The sequence below is a fragment of the Phyllostomus discolor genome, chromosome 2 (assembly GCF_004126475.2).
Source record: "Phyllostomus discolor isolate MPI-MPIP mPhyDis1 chromosome 2, mPhyDis1.pri.v3, whole genome shotgun sequence".
NCBI classification, from domain to species: domain Eukaryota; kingdom Metazoa; phylum Chordata; class Mammalia; order Chiroptera; family Phyllostomidae; genus Phyllostomus; species Phyllostomus discolor.
Genome location: NC_040904.2, coordinates 27,250,007 through 27,260,831, shown reverse-complemented (window position 1 = coordinate 27,260,831; position 10,825 = coordinate 27,250,007). Strand labels below are relative to the sequence as shown.

Here is a 10,825-nt window from a genome sequence, read left to right as displayed (position 1 = left end):
CTCCCCATCACCCACTCCCTGATGTGCAAATCTGCCTAACTACATGCATTCTTGACTCCAATTCAATTTAGATTCAATACATTCATTCCTTTCCAAACGAGCCTGTTGTATTATTATATATTCAGTTATTAAATATTCACACTGCAAGTGAATTCCCAGATGCCCACCTGTTCCAACAGTGTTATCACTGAATAGTAGGAATTAATTATTATAGAGATGATGATAATAAAGTCAAAGAATTTATCCAAATTAAATGTTCTTCCATGAAGAAAGGGCTAAATGCTCAGATCAGTAATAATCTAATTTCACTTTGGAATCATTGGGGGAACATTCCATTCTTCTCAGCACAGTACTGTGAAGAATGGCTGGGTCTTCGCTATGATTCAGCTGAGCAACATTTTTATTAACTTTCTTTTTACCTTTTACCCATCACATAAGTCCATATAATACAGGTTTTTTATAAGCAAACCTTTATGTACTGATTAGTGGGAAAGACAGTTTAGCTAGTCTTTACCATTCTTTCTGAGGATTCTCCCCGAATTAAACTAACATGGCCATAGTTCCATTCCGCTGGAAGGCAACCCTCCTAACAGAATTAGAAACTTTTCAGTGATACCTGCTGGTACCCATCGTGATATGTCAGCTGGTAGCCTCGTGTTCACACAGAAAAGAATTACATGCATTTATTATATGAGATATAAAAGATATATATCTTTTATATATAAATATATATATATTTAGTAAGAATATATTTATTAATTCTAAATCTCCTTTATTTTTGGATACAAATGTTAATTACTTAAATGTCTTGAGAAATGCCATTATAATGCAAAATGAAAAAGCTATCTACTGAGTGAATAGACACCTGCCCTCAAATACAGATAGGTACCTATTTTTAAAGGTGACGTCTTAAAATAGCAATAGCAATGAACCCTAAGTGATACAATTTTTTCTGTATTTTTTATAGTGATAAAAAATAATGAAAGTTATTTTTTCAATAGCACTATTCTATGTTACCTGACATATTCCACTGACTCCAAACTACAGTGTTAAGACACAAGTTTATGGTGAAATTCTGGAAGTTTCCTCTGGGTACAAAAGGAACCCAGTAAAAATGCTGTCATCCTCGGGGCTGACATACACTCCATTCCAATCTTTGGAAACTTCCAGCCAGACTTGGTCCCCTGCACTTAACTTCAGGACGATGAGGAGAGAGGCCTGGTCTATTTCATGACCATAGAGCGTTTCTCTGGACTTGACCTGCTTCTTATTCCAGGCCACCAGGCTGATCCGAGCGGGTCGGCCACTCACCGTGACGTGGTAGGAAAATACATATGCCCCAGGAATACTGCAGTTAAATTTCCCGGTGACAGGGCTGTAATTCCCTTGGTCGTTATAGAAAACTTTGTCAAACTTGATAGGGACATTGGGAGGAGGGAAAGGCTTTGATAAAGCAGCACTGAAAGCCGACCGTGGGACTCTGGCCACCTCCCCTTTGGAGCCTTTAAGGCCCCGAGAGCCTTTCTTCCCAATAGACCCTCGGACCCCTTTGCTCCCAAGCTCACCTTTTGGCCCCACAGGTCCCATGAGACCAGGAAGACCTAACTCCCCCTTTTGTCCTTTAGCCCCTGGATCACCTCGGGCTCCAGGCAGGCCCTCTGGGCCCCTTTTGCCTTCCATCCCCATATCTCCTTTGCTACCTTTTTCTCCTTTCATCCCCACCTCCCCTTTTTCGCCCTTTCCCCCCCTCTCCCCAGAATTCCCACAGTAGCCCTTATCCCCCATCTCCCCTTTCTCTCCCTTGTCCCCAGGCTCTCCACTCAAGCCTGGTGAGCCCACAGCCCCTCGGTCTCCTTTCTCTCCTTTCATAGCATTTACAAACGTGTCCCCCTTTGAGCCTTTTTGTCCTTTCATTCCCGCCAGTCCAACGTCTCCTTTATCCCCTTTAGGACCGAGTCCACCTGAAATGGAAAATTCAAATGATGTTTAAGGACCACATAGACTATGAACAACATGCTATTATTACAGAGCTCACACAATAGGAACAAAACCTACCAACTGGGGCTGGAAACCTGGAAACCTTTTGCCCTTTCCCTCCTACTACTGAGGCGAGACCCTTACACTGAGTCGTTCACATCACACATCAGTCCCATCATGGGAAGAGCTAATGCTACTGATAGCATTATCTAGATAGCTTATATCTAGATCCCGTGTATCTAGTTTTATTTTTATTTTACTTTTAGGATAATAAAGAGTAGTAAAACAATAGTTGCCCACTTTATTCCACTATATTTGCATTTTAGACCAACCCAAGTATTCTCCTAAATCTCTGTATTGTCCAGCCAAAACCAAAACCTTTCAGGCAAAGAAGTCGAAACCCAGAATTCAGGGGTCTTTTCCCAAAGACAGCTGGAGAGAGGAACAGAGCTCAAACACCTTTACTTAGTCTCCACATTCCTAGCCCTGTACCCACACTCCAACGTAACCAGTATGCTGCATTATCAGAAGAACAATAGCAATTGATATATATTTATATTTATAAATCAGGAGGCATATCTCTTACCTCCTGATAACTTTGCATACAAACAAGAGAAAAATTAAGGGCTACACTGCACACATGATACAGTTCACACTCTACAACGGATACAGTTTATACTCCACCTGGTTCTCCCGGTTTTCCTGGGTATCCTGGAACACCACTTGTTCCTTGGTCCCCACGTTCTCCCTTAAGTCCTAAAATGATGCCAAGATTAACTTTCTTCCAATTGTATTAGTTATCATAAAACTAACATCCATTCACAGCCCTGTTACATTCCAATGCTTCCCTCACCAAAACGTGTAGAAGTAAAACAATATGATTGGGCTGGAGAACACACCACACAAATGCACAGGTGATGTATTATAGAATTGTATACCTGAAACCTATATAATTTTATTAACCAATGTCACCCAAAAATTCAATAAAAAATAATAAAGCAAAACAATATAGGAAAAGGTTACTGAGCATCATTAGGAATATTGTATTCCAGCTGATGGTAAGTCATTTAAAGGAGATTTGGGGTTAGTGCCAACCTCTCCAGACAGAGCTCAGCTATCCCTTCGGTGTTTCCACAGCTCTTCAGATCTCTCACGAAACTCACAGCACTCTGCCTTGTGTTATATATGTACGTGTTTGTGTTTTTCCTATCGTGAATTTTGAATGACAGTTAAAATGTCCTCTTCTTTACATTCCCCACAATGCCTGAGAGGTCGTGCCATGCCCCACAGAAGTCTGGCACAGAGCACAACACTGTACAGTTGGCTAAAACAAATCCTGACGAAACCCGTCTAGGAGGAGAATATACCGTCCTTGACAGAGAGCATTAAGAAAAGCCAATTTTTATTTTGTTTGGAAAACTTTTCAAGAACTCTTTGGACAAATTATAGTACTGTGAGAAATTTTATTTAAGAAGTTTTAATCAGGGTTTTCAGATATTTGCCGTATACCACAAAATGGATTTTTATACTGGACCTGGCTGCAGGCCCATCCTATTAGTGTTGCCACACTAGACTTATTGTAATTGTAAACGATAATAGCAATAATAGTAGCTAACTCTTATTGATCATCTACTCTGCACCAGGTAATGTTCCAAACTGTTAACATGACTTTTAGAATTTAATCCAACCTTCTGAATTTAATGTTAATTTTTATTTGATATCAATACAGTCTCTCATACAATGGGGGCTCATATAACAGAGCACATTTCATCAATTAGAACACTTTTAATTTAAGAAAGTTCATAGCATCTCCCTTCAAGAATGGTAAAACAGATTATTTTTGTCATCACTTTTATCACAGAAGGAACTGAAGTACAAACAAGTTCAGAAATTTAAACAGCATCAAACATGACTGCATAGTTCATTGGTTGGCATTGATTAACCAACCACGTTATTTATATATAACTAACATTTTTTGTTTCCATTTTGTCAAGAAAAAGAAAACTGTAAATCAAATTAAAAATCCTAAGAGGAGACTCCCCCAAATTTCACAAGAGCGGTGACAGGTATCCCACCCTAAGTCACCCAGCTAGCTCCTCCGTTGCCATTCCACCTACAACTCAAAACTTGGAACTAAACTCCAAGGCCATCAGGAAAATGTCTGTGCACATTTGGAGAGAAACTCACCCTGAATGAAAGTGAAGGGCCATTTCTATTCCCAGCCCTTGTCCATGCTCATATACTGACCTTCACTGCAGAGTTATTCTGGTTCTCAAGTTCATTTAAGGATTTTAGATGCTTGCACTGCATTTCCTCAATGAGGTTGTGATTAGCCAGAATACAGTCACTCAGGTCATTTATTTAAAAAAAAAAAAAAAAAAAACTTCAGATCTTAACTAAGAGTTTAGACTAAGTCTGGAAGTGAAAGGGTAGTGGAGTCGCCAAGCTATGGACTGGCTGAGTGAATTTCTACCTTTGATCCTTCATCAAAGCATATTCTTCAGAACCTTATCTTAGGATACTTCGCTGTTTTTGTCTTCTACTTCCAGAAGTCTGGCTAATGTATGAATCACTCGGGAGGTTCATCACTCATCTTTATTTCACAGAGCTTTCTGCTAATACAATGCAGCCACAAAAGGATTAAATGTTTCCAAGAATGAAAATCACATAACTGACAAGTGTGAAGTGGCTCTCTCTTACCTTAGCCTCTTTGCTGAGTAATTACCTCACTGAACGTTCCACTAGAAATGAGTCAGGCAGTTCCCGAGCCATGTGGAGGGTGATGTATAGGTGATATTAGGTCCTTTGACATGTGACACTGAGGCTAAAATATTTAACTTGATGGATAGATGATATTTGTATGAGCTGGCGGTATTCACTGAGGGACGTCTGAGTGTCCCAGTGAATCCGCAACCTTCCCTCAATCCCTTGAAGCACTTACAGAACCAGGATTTTCCAGATAGAATGCCCTCTTTACTGTTACGTCTATAGAATTAGAGAGCTTCTGAGCTAGAAAAGATCTATGAAAGATCTATAGTTACGTGACTATAAATCTTTTTTGAAAGTAAATGGTTTAAACAAATATCTAGTCTATCTCCCTCAATTTTCAGATGAGGTGAAGCGACCGGTCACTGCTACATGCTTGACAGCAGCCACCTGCATTCGGCTCCCTTCCCCCAGGGCCACTGCCCTCCGTCTGAGTGTAAGCCGAGAGCTACGTCATATTCTCCTTTGCAGACAGGCTGTCCAGCTAAATGGGGTAGGATTGCCCACTGTAGTTAGTTCTGTCCAGTATGTAATTAACTTGTATCATGAGGAAGGCACAGGGAGGGACCCTTCTGTAGGGAGGGTGCCCAGTCCCTGGGTCAGCTGCGAGGCCAATGAGAGACAGGGAAGATGTGTGTGCCCATGTGGGTGTGATATGTCACCAGGCAAGTTTAAAATTTCTCAACTGGCTATTTATAAATTAACATTTTTATATAAAATATAACTCACAATATGCTGAACCAAATTTACATTTTTTAAATTATTCCACCTGCAAGAATCTGGTATTTACTTAGCAAATTGCTGTCCTAAAAGTGATTCAGAACATCCCTTGAGTTTTGACATGAAATCTCTATAATTACCTACCTTTCTCTCCTTTCTGGCCTTTTGGACCTTGGGGTCCAATGACTCCTGGTGGCCCTGGGATCCCCACATCACCTGCCTTTCCCTCAGGACCTAGAAATGAAGTTTGAAAAGCATTAAGCTCTAAAAATATTCTCTTTCAAAATATCATAATTCAGGGGAGAATAAAAGAGTCATTTATTAAGACTAATGACTGTCAGTGTCCAAATGGTAAAACCTGGGTGAGAATAAACTATTAGAGAGTTCTGACGACAATATTTTTGTCCAATTTGCAATTTTGTACTACCTGAATAGATAAATTGGGCACATTAGTACTTGTCACTGGATCCATGGCAGTGATTTAAGGATTCAGGGAAGCAGTGCTACGTCAAACAACAAGAATTGAATGATTACCTGACCCTTAGCCTCGTGTGGACCACACTTTTCAACTGGAAGTAAAACCATAATACCTGGCACTTTTGGTTTTCCCACTCATTCATATGCATTCATCCAGGAACTACTGCTGAGGCTTCCTATAAACCAAGCACCCTACTAGGTATCAGGAATCAGCCATCAACATTCCAGGAGTCCCTAGAACAAACTGAGGGTTGCCAGAGGGGTAGGGGGAGGGATCAGCCAAAGGGAAGAGGATTGAAATTACAAACTCCCAGGTATAAAGTAAACTATGGGTATGTAATGTACAGCTAAAGACAATAGTAATATCATCACTATACACAATTACTAGACTTACATGCTGATTACTTTGTAAGGTATATGAATGTTGAATCACTGTGTTGAAACTAATACAATATTTTGTCAGCTATAATTTTTAAAAAGATTTATATAAAACTAAAAAAAAACATTCCAGCAGTCCCTACCCTCATAGAGCTGAGAGTCCATGCAAGATAAACATTGAACCAATAGCCACACAAATATAGATATCACCACCCTCTAGTTAGTGATGTAAAGAACCAAAGGATACAGCTCTAAGAAAATGGCATAAGCTAACACTCAATGAACAAATTAGGATATGAGTTATTTTCAAGTTTATTTAATGATGCTCTCATACTAGATTTCTAATTTTTTTTAAAGTTATGTTTTTGAAAACACTGATAAAGCCAAAATAAATACCTCTCTAGTTATCTCAAAAACAGGATCCTATCAGGCTCAGAGTATTTCATGAGGTAGGGAGAGCCTCCTGGCACAGCTAATTGAAACAATAAACCCAATTGCTGAGCGCTTATTCTGTTCCAGGCACCCTACCGCGTCCTTACACACATGAAGTCATTCAGTTGTCTTGATGACTCAGTACAGCTGGGATTACTCTTACCCCCATTTTACTATTTTAGAAACTCAGAGAAATAAGGAAGTTTCCCCAAGGTAGGACCATGCGAGACAACTTGCTTAGCTCCTAAGCACTGTGCTCTTTGCAGACTAAGTCACGTGAGCGCCCTCAGTAAGCTAATGACTTGGCACACCCTCAGAGTATCTGTCACACATATTTACGGGAAGGGCTGAGCTCTGAGAACAAAGCCGCTAAATCCACCAGTGAGTAGAACACAAGCCTTGATATTACAGACCCACAGCATCAGAAGACAGTTTAGCAACCATCTGTGTTTACTTGACCATGCCCTTGGGGGTGTTTACTCCCAAGCAACTTGCCAACCAGATATGATACTAAGAGAAATCCTGGTAAATATAATTTTCTCAGTCTCATTACATTTCCAATAATGTTCTTGCAACCCTGAACTCTTGGTGGCCCAGACCACTGCCCAGCTCCCTTACCCATTCATTTCAGCTCTACATAACTATTGAGCACATTTCCAGAAAGGTTCCCACAACAGGATGAAATGAATGAAAGCCTTAATGAGAATGTGTAATTCCTCATTTTATAACTTTAAACTCTTCAAGCAAAACACAATAAATATTTATGTGTAATTTTTTTCAGGGCGTAGTGAGATTGCACAGTGGCATTCTGATCTCATTGTTACCTTGAATTCTCGGCTACATGACATGTAAAAGCTGAAATATATTACAATAAAACTGAGAGTACATTCATAATGTATATATGAAAGACATCTGAAAGTTTGAAATATGTAACCATGACGTTCAATGGAGAAAATTGCTGGGCAAGGATCCAGTGTTGACTCAGAATTTCAATGAGAAGCAAACTGAATCCTGGCTTTATTCTCCACCTCAGAGGCATTCCATTTCTAATCCTAACTACAAATAGCACTCCAAAAATCCATCAGTCAGCGTACAGCCCTACCAGATAACAGAATTTCCATTTTCCCTTTTTACATTGGCCTTTAATGAAAAGATTATCCTGGTCGTGGACACGTGTAACTTGGAGAGCTGCACACCAGTGCTGGGGTTGGTAGGCCCGGCCTCCGCTCTAGCCAGCGCTGCCCAGCAGAAGTTTCTGCAGTGATGGAAATGCTATACATCTGTGCTGCCCAATAAGGTGACCACTGGTCACACGTGGCTAACAAGCCCTAGAAATATGGCTAACGTGATTAAGGAACTGATTTTTTTTATTTTATTTAATTTTAATATTTATTAATAGCCATGCACAAGGCTAGTAGCTGCCACTTTGGGCCACATGGTACCTATTTGCCTTTGACAAATGTTACGCCTAGGCCCATCGCCCTGTTCATGACAATGTAGAAACCCTTGGCGCAATTCTACCTCCAACCCACCTCTCAACTCTAAGGATGTGTAAGAGAGAAACGTGGCTTCATATATTTCCAAATACCTGACTTTCCAGCCTCGCCAGGTTCTCCTTTCTGCCCTGGTACAGATGAACAACAATCGCAGCAATTCAAAAGGAAATCAGCTGTATCCAGAGTGAAGTTTTCAAAGGGGAAGAGAGTGGCAGTGCCAAAGACGGGACCTTGGACTGAGGGGTCGGGGGTTGGCTCTGCCGTCCTGGCCACTTCTGTGAAGGGCGTTTCTTCTTCTCCCGGAGGTAGGGCACTGGATGGCTTTAGTCCCTTCAGCATCTCTTTCTCCTCGGGTTTCTTTGTAAACTTGATATATGGTGTGGTCTTTGCTATTGTGTCCATACCAGCCATCGCCAAAATAATTAAAATAGCACAAAGCCAAGAAAACATCCACATAATTGGAGCTAGAATGGGAAGAAAGAATGGGAATACATACACAAGTTACATGAGATCCAAGTGAAAAGTAATATGAGCAAGTACTTATACAAGAGAGTATATATATACATATAGGAACCGTAAGAATGAAGAGTGTATATAATATTAAGTGACATTTTATGTATTTTATATGCAAATTTGTGTTTGAATCACAACAAAATGTTTACTTAAAGCATTTATTATAAGGAACATTTGCTTCAATTCTATTCTGGTTGTTTTCCTTGTATTACATGTTCTAAAATATTGTTCTCAGTCATTCTAATTATCTTGCCAAATAGCAAACATGATCTATAATAAATGCAACATGACTTAATAGCTCATATACCCCATGGAAAACAAATATGTATAATTTCCTGACCAACCTCACTCAGATTTATAGGAATCAAATACATTTGTATTAGAGAAAGATGAAAAATATCGAGCTGAATAGTTTATTCCAGCAAACTCAATTATTTCGAGAAATATACGAGTGAACTAGTCCTTAAATCTACTAGGGATAATGATCCTGTTGTGAGAGCAATCTTTTAGACTCCATTGTGATAAATGGGGAGAGTGAATTTTAAAAAAACATAAATTTAAATATACTCTATGTTCTTAGATTCTTCACATGTCATTTAGTTCTCTAATCCTTTGTTTTATAATTTGAGGAGTTTTTTTCCTGAAAACTCATCTTTATCCTTGTATTATTTTAATGGGGTAAATAGTGGACATTCTTATTATGGCTTTTATCAATGTTTAAAGTGATATAAGTGTTCCTGTGAATCGCAAGTTTGGTTGTTCATAGTATTTCATTCCCCAGCAATTCCCAGCATTCCAGAGGCTGCTAGCAGAAGAGCCAGGGGTAAAAATTAATGCTTTTTCTTTAATTGGAAAAGGAAGTAGTAGTTAGAATAAATAGTAAAAGAGTCGAGAGAAGGGAAATAAAGATTGTAATAACCCCTGCTTATCCATAGAGCCCCTACTATGAGTAGGAGCCTCACATTCACCAATCCGATCAGTTTCCCAAACAGCTCCACCAGGTAGACGACACACTATCATTCACCTTCACGGATGAGAAAACTGGCACCAAGAGCAACTACCTTGCTCAAAATCACACACCCAGTAAGTTATAAATTCAGAACTTAAATCGAGTCTGTTTAATTTCAAAGCCTCAATACTTCCCCACAAATCATGTGGCATTTATGAGATTCAAAAACAATAAAGCCAAGGGTAGGATCAAAGGAAGAGCTACAGAGAAGACTGACATAAATCAGAACAGAAAACAGATGAACAAAGACCAAGATACAAAAATTCAAAAAGTGTTAACTTTCTTTTAACCAGTAATTATGGAAAATTAACGACGCTCAAGCCCTGAGAAATTATATGTGGTGAGCGAATCAAAGCCATGGACTCTGTCCTCAGGGACTTTGCAATCTAGTAGGAAAGACGATGCACAGCAGCAGCACAGAGGAAAGCGTGAAGGGCGGGTGGTCACACTGCGCCCCTCCAATCACAGACCCCACAGCCTCACTGCCCGCGCCCGCACAGCACTGAGCACTGAAAACGTGGTTACTTCACGTCAGCCAGCCCAACGAAGTCCCAACAAAAACCAGACAACGTAAATACTAGCTTTCTATATAAAATAATTAAAACTTCATTAGTTCATACAACTCCATTCAATGAAACATTCATTTGTTCAACAAACATTTATTTGAGCATCTGAGATGTGCCAGGTCTTGTGCTGGGTCATAGAACATAAAGAAAAGTAAAAGCTGGCCTAATCTCAAAGGATCTTGTCTGCAGTAAATCTCAAGCCAAAGCAAACATCCAATGTGAAATGTTGGTAACTTTTAATTCCTCACCACTTTGCTGTAAATTAATGGTGAGTGTTAATGTTCTAAAACATTGCTCGTGTTCTCTTAAACAAATGAGGTCATATGAAAACATACCTGTTATTAGTCTATGCATACAAATTAAGTTTTACTCCAAATGTATGTGATGGCCTCTTGATAAACCAGTCCTAAGGTGGCAAATGAGGGATGCATGTTGGGGCAGGGAGAAAAAGCAAGCTAACAATGAGAACAATGTAGGCATTGTGCAAGTGC

General features: G+C 39.6%; 1 protein-coding gene across 1 annotated transcript; it reads right to left on the bottom strand.

Moving 5' to 3' along the window:
• Nucleotides 1-742: 742 nt before the first annotated feature.
• OTOL1 (otolin 1) lies at nucleotides 743-8,706 on the bottom strand. Its single transcript, XM_028505274.2, has 4 exons — nucleotides 8,339-8,706; nucleotides 5,608-5,697; nucleotides 2,662-2,733; nucleotides 743-1,961 (listed from the first exon to the last, which is right to left on the bottom strand). Exons 1-4 carry the CDS (start codon nucleotides 8,700-8,702, stop codon nucleotides 1,063-1,065), a joined length of 1,425 nt encoding a protein of 474 aa, XP_028361075.1. The 5' UTR covers nucleotides 8,703-8,706; the 3' UTR covers nucleotides 743-1,062.
• Between the last annotated feature and the right edge of the window lie 2,119 nt (nucleotides 8,707-10,825).